Consider the following 18,280-nt stretch of genomic DNA (forward strand, 5'->3'; position numbering starts at 1 on the left):
TTATGCGTGTGTTTTCTTATACCACATCATATTTGCTCCTTGCATTCTCTACTAAACCATTTAATGTTCTTCTTGATAGTTCCATATTCCACTTTATGGATCAACACATGTGAACCCTATATATGAAAGGAAAACTAAACACAGCAGGGAAGGCTGGCATCTTTTGCCCCTGTGTACATTAAAGTTCCATTGTGGTAAGGAATTGACAGACAAAAGATAATTATGAGCTGACAGCTGTGTCTTCCTGCATGATTTTTATGGCTATGCCTACATAGTTCTCTCTGCAGTCATTTACCGGAGAGATTGGTTAAACAGACATGGAGCCACATAGGTGCCTTATATGAGGATGAGTTAATTAATTGCAGCATGTCAGTTCCAGTCCTGTAAAAACAAGTGCTGGTAATTTACTAATTGCAGAGTCAGTACCAGGCCTGGCAGAAATCTCGAAGGACATTCTAATCAAACAGAAGGCTTTAGTCATTTATGTGACATGAATGTCATGCTTTTTTCTTAAATATACACTGTGCCATCCCTACATAATCTTCTAGATAAATTTACATTCCTAGTACACTAATTAATATTCAGTGCAATTTCCCATAATGGTGCCTGTAATAAATCATTCTGTATGTGTGAACGAATAACGGCTGGCCGGTAAGGTACAGAAGAAATGCAATAGGTTTTAGTGGCAATGAGGAATATAGAAAGACATGGAGCAGAATTTCAATTCAGAAATAACTGACCTACCACCAGCTCATCATGTACTAATATAAGCTAAATTAATAAATGTATGTAATAGATGCAAGTTCATGCTGAGCTGCCATCTCCTTCTTACAGGAGCAAACTATAACGAACTGATACATGGAATCTGGAAAGAGAAGAAAATTGGTGACTTCAGGACAGTTATTTCTTTGATTTGTGTGTTTCCTAGGGCATGTTCAGACCAGTGGCTTTGCAAGAGGTTTTAGCACAGTATTTGCAAAAACTAGTTAACACTGTTTTGATTTAGTTAATTCATTATTTTTTTTTCTTGACAGGCAGAAGAGGTGGCAGTGTGCTGTTCAATTTTCTTTAAACACTACATGTTGCATCCAGGGTCGGTTTGCTGTCCCTGCTGACTCCATAGACCTAAACTGGGTACTTGCTAGGCACCCAGAAAGCAGTAAATGCGGCAATAAAACTACTACTAGCCTGAAAATGCCCATACTGCCATTTTTTTTATCACATTAATGGGCATCCTTTGTCTTTTTTTGTATTGTATAGGGTGGAAAGGACCTAAAACCTACAGTATGTTTAATAAATGTGCCCCAATGGAAAGATGACACCTAATTTCCTTTCCTAGCTATTTCTGTTGCTCAAATTAGTGATCTGTTTGGACAAAGTGAGGAATATATTAATATTTGTTGGTAATTTATACAGTTACCATGATTTCTGTTGGCTAGCAATTGTCAAGGGTGCATCAGCCCATGATTGCCACCAGCCAATTGGAATTCTGCGTGCTGTATACCTTAATAAATATATAGTGGCAAAACATTAAGATAGAAAAAAGAAAAAAAATAGTAACAGCCACTACACAAGGACAAGAAGGGGAAGTTAGTTATTTAAAGTGAGTTACCACATTTTTTTTGATCAAGGGTTAAGTTCGTTTCTAATAGAAATGTACGTTATATGTTTGAGTTGATTTTTGATTGGATCAAATCTATACAAAAAACATAAAAACATTATAAATTCAAACCCTCATATACAATTCTACACTATAGCTGATTTTTTCACTTATTCTTATGGTGCAGATCCACTTAATAAAGAATGTATCTCACGTAAATGCCTCTGTGTCATTAGAACAGTTCTACCCCATGGAGTCACAGACAGCAATTCAAATTTGAGGTTCTATACGCTAACCCCCAAGCGGACCCACAAAGGTCTACTAGGCATTGTTTGAGCGGGGGTTACGTAGGTGCATTGACTACACATGGGTATTTCTCTGCTGATCTAGGTTACATTGTCTTTATATTAAATGTTTGTGAATATGTTTTAAGCCCAGGTGCAGTATCAAATATATTTGATAATTTATATTTTACCAGCTATTAGGATTAAAGAAATATAAAGAAAAAAAATAAAAATGTAGTAACCCTTAGCAATCATTGACAATTCATCTTTCTTGCAAAAATGCCCTTCAGAGTTGTAAGCCCTGCAGCTCCCAATGTAAATCCAAATAAATTGCTTGGAACCTAGATACAACCTGCACTCACAGTGACATTATCATGAAACTACAAAATTGGTAAAGCAATATATTAAATTAAATGCTAAAATTATATTTTAAATTAAGATTACATATTTGCCAAGTCGTTATACTTTAATAAAATACTGGACATTTTGTTTTTGCATTTTACTTAATTTTTTATGATATTTCAGGTGATGATATATTTTTATTTCCCATTGGTACTAGAAAAAACAATAAAAACTCAATTAAAAGCAGAACTTTTTATTTGTATTTCTAGTCACTAGTCATTGCTTGCTTTAAATGAGTGTACACTGACCTCTAGTGGAAAAGATGTGAAACACCGCAACACAATGAAAATACTGACAGCCAAACTGGGCGAATCAAAGGAGCTTGCACTTAAACCTAAATCAGGTATTATTTAGTATTATTTAGGTAAATGTGAATATTTTCTTCCAAAGAAGAAGAAAAATAGAGAGTTTACTTTTTTCTATTTTTAGCACTAAAGATTTAGCATTAAAGATTAACAATTATACATACCAAAGACTACCGATGATTCATTTAATAATTTGATTATGGTTACTAAAAAAGTCTAATAGAATTACCATTTCATCACATTACAAAAATATATGTTTTATTGAATCAAATGAATGAGAAATAGTATAAAGCATGTAATGAACCACATTGAGCAATACAACCACATGTTCAGATAATTACACCATCTTGGATATTGCACTGTCCCAGAAAACACCCCATCATCACACTTTCCTTCATATGAGCACAGCTAAGTCTACGAGAAAGGACTGACACCTGCTATAGCCAGGGGAGAAGAAGGATGAAGGATTTTGGGACAGCCTAGGGCTCTATTTATAAAGCAGTGAATCAATTACTTGGAAGATTCCCACAACAGAATGTTTGAGGGAATGTCTGATCCCCTTAGTTCTGCTGAAGTTTATTCTGCTTGTTTTGCCTTTCCTGGTTCCTCTTTCTCCTCATCACCAACATAGTTACATAGTTACATAGTATGTTAGGTTGAAAAAAGACATAAGTCAATCAAATTCAACCACTAGCTAAATAAACATATCCCAGATATAAAACCCTATAAGACATAGTTGGTCCAGATGAAGGCAAAAAAAACCCTGGTACACATTGCTTCAGGGGAAAAAAAATCCTTCCTGATTCCATGAGGCAATCAGATGTTCCTTGGATCAACAGTCACTGTTATTTTTACTTTAAAGCTTTAATCCCCAGTTATATTCTGTGCTTCTAGAAAAACATGCAGCTTTTTCTTAAAGCAATCTATAGTAGTTGTTGAAACTACTTCCTGAGGGAGCCGATTCCACATTTTCACAGACCCTACAGTGAAGAATCCCTTCCTTATCCAGAGCTGAAACCTCTTTTCCTCCAGACACAAAGAGTGCCCTCTTGTTCTTGGTAATGATCTCAAAGTGAATAATCAGGAAGAGAGTTCTCTATATGGACCGTTTATATATTTATACAGGGTGATCATATCCCCCCGTAAACGTCTCTTCTCAAGGGAAAATAGATTCAGTTCAGCTAATCTTCCTGGACCAGATCCATTCCAGGTTTGCTGGATCACCCAGCTTCACTGATGAAAGTGTATTCTCTCCAGCCTTGGAGAGCTTTCATAAATCAGGGACAATGTCTCCATCTCTGCAGTTTAGTCCTACTTTTCTAGCTTTAGATATTGCAGCTAGGCATTGCATGCTGGTATTAAGTCTATGATCTACCAGAACCCCCAGATCCTTTTCCATTTCTGACTCCCCCAAATGTATCCCCTCTAGACAGTATGAGGCATGTATGTTGTTAGCCCCAAAGTGCATTACTTTACATTTATCTATTAAATACCATTTGCCACTTAGCCGCCCAATCAAACAGTACATCCAGGTCTGCTTGTAGATTATAGACATCCTGTATGAACTTAATTCCATTACATAGTTTGGTGTCATCTGCAAACACAGAAATGGTACATTTAATCCCAAACTCTATATCATTTATAAAGATGTTAAACAGTAAATGTCCCAACACTGAACCCTGGAGTACACCACTAATAACCTTGGACCATTCAGAGTATGAATCATTAATAACAACTCTCTGGATGCATTCTTTAGGCCAATTCTCTATCCATTTACAGATTGACATTTCTAAACCTATTGACCCTAATTTGCATATCACCCGTCTGTGGGGTACATTGTCAAATGCTTTAGCAAAGTCCAGGTACACTATATCAACTGCTATTCCACTGTCTACCTGTTTACTTACTTCCTCATAAAAAGAGAGTAAATATGTTTGACAACTTCTGTCTTGAAGCCATGCTGACTATCACTTATAATAATTTTTTTCTAGCAGAAACTCCTCTATGTGGTTCAATCATATCAATTCTGAGCCATTGATTTAAGGCAGTGACATTGCTATTATGAATTTGGACTTGAGCTCTGTCATTTTCCTTTATGTACACAGAGCTTAAAATAAGTGTTTAGTAAATCTGCCTTGAATTTATCCCCAGTTACCAACCCAGCGACATCCTTTAAGGGGCCTACATGCTCAGATCTGATGTTTTTGCTATTAATATATTTTAAAATTTTGGGGGGGTTTGTCTTACTTTCCTTTGCAATCTGTGTTTCATCTTAAAGTTGTGCACATTGTATCTCCTTTTTACACATTTTGTTATATTCTTTATAGTTTCAAATGATTAAGGTGATCCTTCATTTTTTTATTTTTGGAATGCCTTTTTTTGTTCCTTATGGCTTTTTTAAAATCAGCTGTGAGCCACATAGGTTTTAATTTTAGCCTCCTAAACTTATTGGAATATATTTTTCAGTGTGCTTTTGTAGAGCAGACTTGAAACATACCCATTTCTGTACTGTGTTCTGTGACAATATTGTCTCCCAGTCACAGAGAGCCGCCCTTAATAATGGGAAATTTGCTCTCTTAAAATTAAATGTTTTTATTTTTCCTGTTTTTGCTTCTTGTTTACAACTTACATTAAATGAAATCATATTATGGTCAGTGCTACAGATTCTCCTTTATATGCACATTTGTTATAAGCTCTGCATTGTTAGAAAGAACTAGGTCCAGCAGAGTCCAACATGCTAATTCAATCATTTATTTATTTATTTTTAGACATAGTGTCTTTGTGGGTCTTTGTGCTTGAGAGGTGAGAGGGGGCAGAAAGGTGCATAGAGTACAAGTACAATAATAACATGAAGACGTGGTAATGCCCACATATGGTTCTAAGCAGGGCTTTTTTTCTCATTGAATGCCACAGAGTTCCGGCACCTTTTTTCGACGGATTTTCCAAGTTCAAAAAAGTCAGTGAAGGGGAACAGCTGTCAGTGAAAATGACAGCTCAGTTTGTGAATACAGCCTGCGCATGCATGCTTCAATACTGGACAGTGGGTGAGCAGCCTAAGTGCTTGAGAAGTGTCATCACATGCAGTGTGAGCTATGTGACCTTTTAAAGCATGATTTGAGAGACTCATTGGGCCAAATTTATTAAAGCTCTCCAAGTCTGGAAAGGATACACTTTCATCAGTGAACCTGGATGACCCAGCAAACCTGGAATGGAGTTCTTAAAGTAATTTGCTATTAATTAGCAAATATTTTTAATCCTGGACCAGATCTTTTCCAGGTTTGCTGGATCACCCAGCTTCACTCTGAAGAAAGTGACAGACACACTGTGTACAGTAAAACAACAGAACACAATTTCAATTTACAAGGGAGGAACCTGTACAACTGTACAAGAGGAAAGGTTGGAGTTTAGTTTTGAAATATTTAAAATGCTAAATAGATGACTGGGTATTTTTTTTTAACTAGTCAGCCTTTTATACAAAGCAGCAAACAACTGCAAAATATCAAAATTTTCCTATGTCAGTCTGCACAGAGCTTATTAGTTACATAAAATATACATTAAATATTTACAAGCTTTACTGCAATACCATATCACCAATACCTTTAATCAAGATGAGGCTTACTACTGCTGCTGACAGTTTAATTATTATTAATGAATTTCCAATGTTCCTTACTGCAGTATAGTTAATTGGAAACTACTGATAAACCAAAGCAACTGCAGAAAGCAAAAAAGGCTCAAAAGACATTTGTATTCTATAATGTATAATACAGTCTAGCAGCACCATCTTCTGGTAACCTAAATATCCACTAAAATCTTACAGTCTTGTCTCATGTCTCTTTTTAAAAGATATAAAATCATATATACATATCTATCTATCTATCTATCTATCTATCTATCTATCTGTCTATCTATCTATTTATATATATATATATATATATAAACACAGTGGTACCTGGGTATAAGTCTGCTTTGGTATAAGTCCTGTTTGGACACGAAAAATTTTGCTTGGTATACAACCTTTGCTTGGTATACAACCTTTGTGCTAGAACTTGTATGGGTCAAAATGAGTCCTAACACCGCACGCTACCCTTATTTACCTTTCTCGAGACAAAGCCATGACTGCCCACGAGCATCAGTACACCAGTTGCTACCATTCAGTGAATATGAATATGAATTACATAACATATCCTCCTCCTCCCTTCTCAGCACCACTCTAGTAGGCACTCGATTCTTCTCAGCAAGGTAAAGTAAGGTTAAATTTTCATTTAATTGCTTTTGTATTTATGTATTTTAGTATTAGGAATGTTTAAATTATTTTATACAGACCCATCAATGCCAGGTTTGTTAAATCACCCAGCTTCACTGATGAAAGTGTATCCTCCCCAGCCTTGGAGAACATTATTAAATCAGGCCCTAATCTAATCCAAATCTAAAACCTTGAAACCATTCTGATATGGGTTATGATCCCTATATGTTATTTTAAGGATTGTGGGCAAAAAAAGGTAAAACGTCATGTTTTTATTAATAGGTAATATATATATATATATATATATATATATATATTACATGCACTTGGAATGTATTTAGCTGATTTAACTTTACAAACTCATTTAACATGTAAAAGTAGTAATGGCGCCATGATTGCGAGATGCAGAGAGCAGAGATGTAGGAGATTATCCAGCAGATCCCCGCTACTGCTGCCTATATATCCACCCTATAAAGAGTGGATACAAGGCCAGTCACCCTGCACAAGAGCAAAAAGATTGGTCTTAACACAGGAATTCCTGCACAAAGTGTCACACACAACAATTGCACAGATATGGAAAACATACGCAGAGCTTTCAAGATTCAAGTAAGAATATTGATGCCTCTTGTATTTTGGAAATTTTAGCTTATCCTGGAGTTATCCACATATGCAGTTGTAATAAAAGTTACAGTTTTTGTGTAGCTTTGCCGTTTTAGGTAAAGGAACTAAGTATCTGAATCCACAATAAAACCTACATTTTTAGTGAAAACAATAAAACTGTTTTAGTCCCTGGAGCTTTGGCATGCCATGTGTGACATGTTATACTACAGTGAACTGTCTGCAAGAAAAAAATGTTTATCAATGGCTCCACATAGCAATTCCTATATTACTGTGCAGCATTATATGGCAATGCACTCCCTTTACCATAACATTATTGCAATACCAAAATGTGATCATTTTCTAAAATATTTGCCCCTTTGTAATCATTAGAGAGATTACAAAATCTTTAAGTATTAGAAAATAACAGTAAACACTGTTTGAGATAATTGTTTTGCTAGTTTGATTGATCAATGAATGTTCATAATAGTTTTTTTATTATTGTGACTCCTCATACATACAATGTATCATTTGATGTCACTTGTATTTCACACCACAAAGTTGGCATTTCATGGCTCACTATTACACTTGTTTGACTTTGACAAATGATGATGTCTTAAAATGGTCACTTTAAAATCCTCTTCTTTAGAGTAAGAAATATGTTCAACAACCCAGATATGTGTTCCCAGCCTAAGTCATAACTTTCTTGAGAATTCAAGACAAAAATTTAAAAATAGTTCACTGGATAGTTCAGATGGCATTTAGTACAATCCAGTTTAATGACTGATTGCTTTTCACATTCCTTTGTATCCTAGCTCCCATTAAAGTAATTCAACTTGTGCAATACAATATATAACCAGGGAAACCAAGGATACAGAAACAAAATGGCCTAATGTCTATCCAAATCCAAAACCTGTTTTTTTGCCATTTGTGTCTTATTTAAAAATGACCCCTTCACTTCCTGTTCTATAGTCACAACAGGAAGTAAGAGTAATGTGAAGTCTTAGATCAGTGTTTTTATTTTTTAAACATGGGCACCCTTGTAAAATCTTTCAGATCTTCAGGGAACCCCTTTTAAAATTGAAGTATCCTGTGACTCACTCCACTATCCTCCCCATCACAGTCGTGTGTTTGATGATTGGTTGCATAGGTAGCAGCAATTTTACATTAGGGCAGACATGTGCAAGCCTCAATTAAGATTGATATGGGGTTACACAAGACTTTGCTTACTCCTATCAAAATAGAAGTTAAGAAAAAAATAGGTACAAGCATCTATAAGGCATTCAATTAAGGTAGCATGCTTCTATGATCATCAAATGGGTCAAAATTAAAAAAAAAGCTGTTGCTGAATTTAAATAGATTGATAATTCCAATCATTTAAGCAGTATTAGTTTTTAAACTTATGTACAGGGAAGTCTAAATAAAGTATTAAAAGATTAGCTATTAAGCCATTTACAAAAAATATTTTAGAACTAAGTAATAAAATGAATGCATCAGCACTGTTTCTTGAAAGAATCCTTTGAATTGGAAAAATAAATTTGACATGTGAAAGAATAAGAAATGTGCTGGTATCCTGTAATAAGAAGAGAACATTTTCTACTAATGGTAACCTTCTGAAGGTTAAGATACCAATTACTTCCAGAAGTTGTGCTTTTGAACTATGTAATGCATGGCTAAATATTAACATTATGCTGATTATATAAAAGTTGTAATACATTCAGGAACAAGGCTGGGATCTGTAAATGAGATATTGATTTAGATTTTAGATTATCTAGAACACCATTCAGGGTGCAACATTATCAGTTTACTGTCACACATGATCAATTGTGGTATGTCTTTGTAAAACAGGCACAGAGAGAGGTGGCTATATCCTGTAAAAAAAATGCACCCTGAGCAGTGACCTAAGGAAAATCTTTTGCCCTCCAACACAGCTCTTGTGACACAGACATATATTCTGAGGGTGGAATCTTGCTTGGAAGTTTTTTGTTGTTTTTGGTATATGAAGTATTTACAATAGTTTTTATTACTTTTTAATTGACAGAGGATTCAGCCTTTACTATTACTTGTAAAAATGTAGAAGGATATATAAAAAAAATGGGGAAAATTTTGCATGGTACTGATATACAAGAGCAGATGTACATTTCTTTTGAAGCTGCCCATGAACTTGGCCTATGCAGGTTTTGCTGGAATACCAAATTTTTATTCTGAGCTGTCCCTTCAGGAACGTTGTTATGCAAATAGGTGCAGCTGGTATTTTGGCTTGAATGACAGTATCATTCAACCCATTTTCTGTCATGGACCTACACTCTGGGAGACGTCATTATGCAGCATGGATCGTCAATCTGCTGCACTTAATTGCATTCACTGGAGGTACCTAATCCGGAATAAAAGATTCATCCAATGCTTCAGCCAAAACAGAGGACTGCATGATTAAAGCGGAACTAAAAATTAGCAACTTCTGAAAAAAAGCATTCTGTCCAAATCACTGAGTTATGTCATCACAGCTCAACCAATAAAGATGGCTTAGGAAGAGAAGAAGGAACAAGATGGCAGTGACTGTGACTGAATAGGGACAGGTGAGTATAAACTGGGTTTAGCTCTGCTTTAAAGGAATAATTTAAGAATTGAATTGTAGGATTCAGAAATTAAGGTACTAGGACAAAGAGTACAGATAAACATGAGATGTAGTTCAGTTTTAACAATACATACTCATAATTTGTCTTCCATGCTTTATTGTTGTGCTGCAATTGATTTTCAAATATTTAGCAATGAAATTTGGTAAAATAATAAGGCATTTCTATTCATACCCTACTCATATTTGACATTAATTCCCTATGGGTTAGTTGTAAAAATTTTTGCATTTGTATGCAAACCATATTCAGAAATAATGGACCTGATTTATTAAAGCTCCCAATGCTGGAGAGGATACACTTTCATCAGTGAAGAAGTGATCCAGCAAACCTGGAATTGACTTCTTAAAAATAATTTGCAATTTGATAACAAATGTTTTGAATCTTGGACCAGATCCTTTTCAGGTTTGCTGGATCTTCCAACTTCACTGATGAAAGTGTATCCTCTCCAGCCTTGGAGAGCTTTAATAAATCAGCCCGAATGTGTTGAAAAGGTTAACACTTATAAAATGCAATTTACATTAATGTTATCACATTCACATAAATATCTAAAAAATCATACCAAAAGATTATAGCTTCCTTTTGAAGATGTCATTGTCAGCAGATCTCTCTAGCTAAATGTTACGCTAAAGCAGGTGTAAGCCTTATGTGTTATGATTTGGCTGTCTGAGCTGCCAGTCATCTAAGACATTCAGTCATGATAAATAATACGTTCTATCTAAATCACTGCAGAAACAAAGAACAATGAAAATGAAATGAAATGATTAAAGTTACATTTGAAAGTTCAACAGTTACCATCTAGAAAATGCCATGAAGTGCACAGGGTCCTGTTAGTCTTCCTTTTTAGGAATTCAATGTTTAATCCTGACTAGTATTTTCTGAATGGTAACACAATCATTAGTCTGCATTAGGGAATCAGAAATGCATAAATACATCAGTAAAGACATTGTCCTCATACATTTTTAACATTTGTTGAACCTATTGGTTGAAATCTGCCAGAATGTAAATGCAGCCACTGTGTGTTTGTAACCTGCTGGGAGCTATATTGTAATGGAAAAATGGGTAGCAGTCTGCTAATCAACACAAGTCAACAGGAACTCATTGGAATAGCTGACAGTATACCCATTGGTTGGTGGTAGTACTGCTCCTAACAACTACAAACCAATGGAAACATTTCCTCCATCTACATTGGCAATTGGCTACCAGTAGCATTCCCATTGAATATGATAACAGCCCATGCAAACCTTGCCCATATGTCTGCTGCCCAGACAAATGTAGAAATGTTCACCACAAGCCCTATCCAGCAGTGAACACAACATCATCACTAGTTCTTTCCTACAAGAGCTAACAGAACAGCTTACAGTAGTCATGGCTATGCTTTTACCCTGCTTTGGGCTTTCAATAGGAAAAAACTGTTGCAAATACAAAACCTCATAGTTTATAGGTAACACATATATTTTACAATATATATAGTCACAATCTTAAAAAAAAATGTTTACTGGCATACCAATCAGCTTTATATGTGGATTTTTTACTGACTGTACTACTTTTGGGCATTTTAGTTCTGTGCAGGGAAATGTTCCAAAAATGGTAACTTTCTACGTAAATGATTGCATGTCTGAATCAAGCACAGTTTAAGTGAATTCCATGAAAATTACATGTTAATTCAGTTCCATTAAGTGTGTGACTTGCAAGGAAATAGGTATTATAGCTAAAACTTTCTAGAGGCTAGAACTAGAACTTTCTTTAGAAAACCAGGACATGGTTCTTTTGAAGGATGTACTCTTTCCCATTCTGACACCGAGGCCTATTGTCTGACGCATCGGTTCGCTTGATGCTTTTCTTTGCAGTCAGTTTTCATTGTTCTTTTCATGCACACTAAATTTATTTTAGTCCCTCCCCATATAATTCAACAACCAAGTTATTATTTCTTATTAAATGTCATTACATTTAAATGGTAAATGGTAAAATGTTTATCCCTGGATTTCTGCATAAATTAGTTTTAAAGAGAGCACCAGCAAAGGATCACTGGTTAGGTTGATATTCTAGGTGACACAGTCCCTTCCTGTACCTTTATCAAACGTAAATTCTAAAAAGTACTATTTTTACTCAAATGAAATGCTGTAGCATGACCTGAAGGGATCCTACAAACAGCCATAAACTTAAACTTTCAAAAGTCGGATAGATTCTAAATTGCTCCCAACCACTGTACAAGTACAATAATTTTTTTTATATCTTATTAATAATATTCGTCTGACTATGATAAGATGAACCACAGTCGCATTTTAGGAGTTATTCATGTAGAAACCCAGGAGATTGTTGTTGAAAAGGATGACTGCTTGGTGCCGTTACATAAGTGTTTGCTGAACAAGATGGTGTATTTTAGTCTTTTGGGAAGTTTTCCAGGATTTTTCTGAATGCAAGCCAAATGATTTTTATATGCATGATCATCGCATTACCAACAGGATGCATCTTTAATAGTTTGTGCGTTGCCTCAGCAGGTGTCTTGCCGAGAAAACAAAGGGCACACATTCATGCCAAGGCGTACTGTTTTGTGACCCCAATGGCTTAAACTTAGTGAGCAAGAGTTTCTGCATCAGCTTTTCAGCTTGTTAAGTTTGCCTCAAGCATCAGATATCTTAAGCATAAAAAAATTGTTTACAGGCTTCATATATAAGTGCAGAAACCAGAATATATTAGGAGTATTTAACATATTACCATTATTCTGCATATTTCTGATTTCCCCTTCCTATTTATGACTATGGTAGAAATATTATGATAGTAGCTTCTAAAAGACAGTTACAGACCTGACTGGTTCGGTGTTAAGCTCTGCACTACAATCTGCTTTTGTAAAAATCAAAGTGGGAGGCTATACATGAGCGGACCTTTCATGTAGAAGAAATTGGAGTGTTTGTCTACCTTTATTTTGCCGCACTGCTGTAAACACTTGGATAGTATTAAGATGTGACACATGCACATTGGAAAAACCTTTCCCTTTCCTACTGAAATACTAGAACATTAAACAATACAAGGTAAGAAATAATAGTGTTTAACTTGCTTTGCCAGCAGTTCAAAAACACTAAAAAACACTATAAATAAACACTAAAAAAAAAAAAAAACTAAATAGGTCATGCTGTATCCAAAGAAAGACAGTCCAATGTAAACTGGTCGATGCTGCTGCTGAACTTCCTCTGTACTGCTCAAAAGCCAATTGATCCTTATTCTAAATAATAGAAAAGTAGTTCCTGGATGGCACCATATAACACAAATTGCCATGCATTCTGGATGCCAAATATAGATATTTACATTATTTTATCCGAATGTATCAGCCCAATAGTATTACTAACTACCTATAGTATAACTACTTAGAGTAGACTTGAGTCTATAACCTCTGTGCCCTCTATGTTTCTGAACTCTCTAGCTTTTGAATGGTCTGCTATCATTATGATTACTGCCTTTAGTTCCAGTAATACATGACTTGGTGAATATAATGTGATGCTAAAACCAGTGAACTTTTCCTGTGAAGGCATCAGTCAACCAAAGGATGGCTGAGATTAGCCTATAACTCTGTTTATTTGCTTCCAGTTTGTCTTGTTTTATAAATTGAACTGGACAGGGTTGGAAATGTCATATTTTAGACCCTTCATTAACGTAGCAATAAATCTAGTAACTGAAAGTACATCTCACCTCATGGTATAAAGTAATGTTCCATCGTCTTCAAGACGTAGCAGTTTATTGGGCGTAGTGATATTGTGAGCAATAGATTTTTTGCCATTGTGAAAAAATGTATCAGGTGTCCAAATCTTGCTTGCCAACAAGTTATTAAGAGGGAGACGCTGCATAGGTCCCTGAAAACGCAACCTCTCATCTTTCCAGCTCTGACGGAAAAACACATCAATGGTATATTCCTGCAAAACAACATACAACACTAGTACTATGGAACACATAATTATAAAACATTTTTAAGTTAAAGGGTGATATTAAAAATTATTGTATTTAAAGAGCATGACATATAAATATATCCATACACACTAGTACTTGCCAACTTTAAAGTACACTTGTTCCCAGACCATGGGCATAAAATTATTTACATTTTACTAAAGGAAAACTATAGTCATACTGTTTTTACTTCTAGGAGCATATTTCTTCTTTTAAATCAGAACTAAACCTGCACGACTATCCCTGTTTCATCGCCTGGCACATGCAAGGGAAACCACGTTTGTCAGGTTTTTATGGCAAACATGCTGCACAGGCTCAGCTCCTTCACATTTTCTCAGAGCTATCAGGCAAGTAAGATGGATTACTGCAGTGAAAACTGATTTCTCCCAAGTGCTTACAGATACAGGGGTAAATGAGGATTTGTGTTTAAATGTATTTGTGCTTGTTTGATAAATGTAAATAATTTAGTATCCACAGGTTCACTTTATTGACCCATAAGTCTCTGAAGTACCCTATGTTCAGCCCACCTGAGAAGAGAGTGTAAAAAACTTTATTTAGTAACTGTTATCCCTCTAGTTTAAGCAAGCGTCAGTATTAACATATCTTTGCTACATTGCTCATTAAAAACAGACCCCTATCTTTCACAGTTTTTCCTGAGAAGCTTTGTGGAGTTCCTTAGAAGGACTTGGTGACCAAGGCAACTTTATTGATGTCATACAAGTCAATCGCTAGGCAAAAGCAGCTTAAAGCTGGTCAAGTTTGAGTCAGAAAAGGGTCAACTGTGGGGAAAATTAACTGTAATTAAATTCTGAATGACCTCACCTGTGTTTCAAACTGATATAAAATCATACTGCATGGCAAGTGCATAGGCTATATGCATAAAACAAAATGACATCTAGTATAAAAACACTTGATTTTCTCTAGCACCCTTTAAAGGAATATCCTCCATGGCAGAATAGTAGTTCCTTGAGGTCAAAAAAGTAATTGACTTGCCTGGAAGTCTCACTTTACCAAACATTTAGCTGTTCACCTTCCCTAAATAAACCTATCCAAAATTAATTATAGAACGATAATTTATTTACATCATAGGACATACATGACACACGTTACAGTGTCAAATATCTTTCAATGTGTTCTGCAAGGTGTGTGTCTTCAGAAAAAGATGATGATGCTGGTACATACTACTAACTATGTCCTATGATGTTGATTTACGTAATTTTTAATATATACATAAATTATGGTTTTTTGAATAATTTTGAATAATTTTGAATACATTTATTGAAGGTGCTTTAAAAGTTAATTGCATTATATGTCTACATGTTTTATACTTCTTATATTAGATGTGGCACCATGCCTTTACAGCTTCCAGCTTTTTGATCTATAGATGATGTTTCTTTGCCCTATGTTTTCCAACACAAAAATTATATTTACCATGAAGGCACATTGAAACTCCCAAACTCTCTCTCTTGTTAAAGATCTTTCCTAAACCATTGACCATGTTTCCAACTAGGACATCGGGCCTGGGGAAAAATAAGTTGTAATCTGCCCAAGTTCAAGAGTACCCATAAATATTTAATTGTTCTCAGTCTTTTTTGGAATTGTCCAAACTGGGGAAAATTGAAGCCATCCGTGACCATGAAAAACAATGGTAATAATATAAATAATGATCAGTTCATCATTTCAGTTGTATTGCCTACTTACCATTTCAGTATCTGATACCGGTCCAAAACTTGTAACATAAATATCTGTTTTTACTTGGGTTATTCTCTCTGTTAAAATAATGAAATTATTATATTAAAATGATTATGATATTATTATTATATTTGCTCTATATCCCCATATATCAAAAGCTTTCTGAAGATTGTAATACCTAATGCAGCCCCCTCTAACTCTACTGCCCTCTTCCATGAATTGCAGTATATGAAATACAGACCAGGACCGAATAAATACAGAATTTATTATTAGTGGTTCAACAGCTTACATTTCTCATTTACATAGTTATATCAATAATAGAATTTGAAAAGAAAAATCCTGGTAAGGATAGCCCCCCCCCCCCCCCCCCCCCCCCCCCCCCAACAACTTTTAGTCCAAAGGGATACAAAACCAAACAAAATCGACTTTTGACAATTTTACAAGTGTGACACCAATGCAAGATTGGTGGTGGAAGGGAGATATATTTGCCCAGGATTCCTCTCCTGTGTGAAGGAGCAGGTGGAAGACTCTCACCTGTGAGATAATTAATAAAGAAGCACTGAGGGTGGGGATATAACATAGAGCCAGGAGCTCAGTCAGGAGCTCTGCTTAGAGACACAGACAGGTGGTCTGTGTGAGGAGCCCTGCTGAGAGACACAGACATGTAATCTGTGTGAGTGAGCTCTGCTTGGAGACACAGACAGGTGGTCTGTGTGAGGGAGCTCTACTTGGAGACATAGACAGGTGGTCTGTGTGAGGGAGCTCTGCTTAGAGACACAGACAGGTGATCTGTGTGAGGGAGCAGACACAGACAGGTGATCTGTGTGAGGGAGCTCTACTTGGAGACATAGACAGGTGGTCTGTGTGAGGGAGCTCTGCTTAGAGACACAGACAGGTGGTTTGTGTGAGGGAGCTCTCTGCTTGGAGACACAGACAGGTGGTCTGTGTGAGTGAGCTCAAGTCGGTCTGTGTGAATGAGCTCAAAAGTGAGTAGAAGGTTGCTGAAAGCTTGGTTTTGAGCTGACAGGGAGAAGTCCTCCAGCTGATAGACAGGAACGTCTTATGTTTAGTAAGTGCCAGACAGGCAAGGTTTTCTTTTGCTGTTTTGTTATTTTATCTGCAACCTTCAATAAACCTGGCTACAGGTCAGCTTAACACTTATACCTCGGTGTGTAATCTGAAATGGATGAACCAGACAAGTGTCCTTTGACCCCAGCAAAGGCGATCCTGAGCGTAACCCCTCACACAAGACTAAGGAGAAAATCCTTCTTGATCCTTTAACTGAAATTAGGTAATTTAAACATTGCTATATTAACCTTTATAATAATAACTTTTGGTATTTTTAGAAATTAAGGTCTCTTTTTTTAACAGGGATACCTGACATTCACCCAAATAATAAAACAACATAAACCACAAATGGGTTTAACATACAATTTACATGAATATTGCCACAACGTCATACAAAGGTATAAAACAGTCATTTTTGTTATGGAATTTTAAAAACACATTTAAAAACAAACCAAACACTCATGTATATATTTAGTTGTTACAGCAAATACACATGAAATCTCTAGATGAACAGTGTCTCTACACGTTTCACGGAAACAGTGTTCACTTCATCAGGAGGTATTGGGAGTAGCTGTTATTCACCCAAATATTCCTTGGTGGTAATTCATTATTGCCATTGAAACACATGGTCCTGAAAGATTCCCACTAGGGAATATTTTAAAGAACGTCCCATTCCCTGTTTATAAATAGAGCCCTAAAAGTCATGCAATCCTTTTTATAATTTCATATGAATCTTTGTAGTTACAGCATTTTGTTCCTAAAGCATTCTATAGCTTAAAGCTGATCTCTGGACATCATTGAGGCTTCATATTCTAGATGTGAGGGTATAATATTGATGTTATGCTATGTTGGCATCAAGCAACAGGCCCTCAAAAACTCTTGGGTCGTACCATGCTGCAAGGTAGTAGCCCCAGCAATGGTAATACGGTAGGCTTGTATAACTGCCTGTAAAGTCAATACAGGTATTATTTAAAATTTCAGTACCTTGAAGATTAAAGGAATGCAGATTTTCATTTGGGCTCCAGAACCAGTAACTGTTTTATATTGAAATCATGCAATCCCACTTGGTTTGCTAGTGTGCTAAGAATTATTTATGCCTTCAGACCGTCTTCAGACCGTCCTAGGATAAAAACAAATTCTAATTTTGACTCTAAATCTGGCTCCTATAATTGCTACATCTTTCATACCATGTGAATGGCACCTAAATATCTACACATATATTACAGTAAATAGGATTTTCAAAACACTATCACTAAGAATTTTATATGCTCCAAATTGTTCCCCATTCAATAATTCTACTGTAATAATGCTATCCTTCTCCAGTGTGACACTGAGAAGACCTTTCATATTGAAATTCATGAATATGCATGAGCTATGTGGTGATGTAAGCAGGAGGTCTATAGCCTCAGTAGGTAGCTTCAACTTTCCTATTACATAATTGATGCAAAATAATCAAGCTCCGAGGGACTTGCAGCCTAGTAGAATATGACAGCAAAAGATGGAATATTCTGTGAAATGGG

At 35.8% G+C, this 18,280-nt stretch overlaps 1 protein-coding gene across 1 annotated transcript in view; it reads right to left on the bottom strand.

The window, feature by feature from the left end:
- Positions 1–18,280, bottom strand: part of GABRA5 (gamma-aminobutyric acid type A receptor subunit alpha5) — a 113,828-nt gene that overhangs the window by 70,401 nt on the left and 25,147 nt on the right. The window contains exons 4-5 of the mRNA XM_072412895.1: positions 15,702–15,769; positions 13,749–13,969 (exon numbers count right to left, since the gene is read on the bottom strand). Coding sequence (XP_072268996.1) covers positions 13,749–13,969; positions 15,702–15,769 — 289 coding nt within the window. The remainder of the gene's footprint in view (positions 1–13,748; positions 13,970–15,701; positions 15,770–18,280) is intronic.

This window comes from Pyxicephalus adspersus, chromosome 1 (genome assembly GCF_032062135.1).
Source record: "Pyxicephalus adspersus chromosome 1, UCB_Pads_2.0, whole genome shotgun sequence".
Taxonomy (NCBI): domain Eukaryota; kingdom Metazoa; phylum Chordata; class Amphibia; order Anura; family Pyxicephalidae; genus Pyxicephalus; species Pyxicephalus adspersus.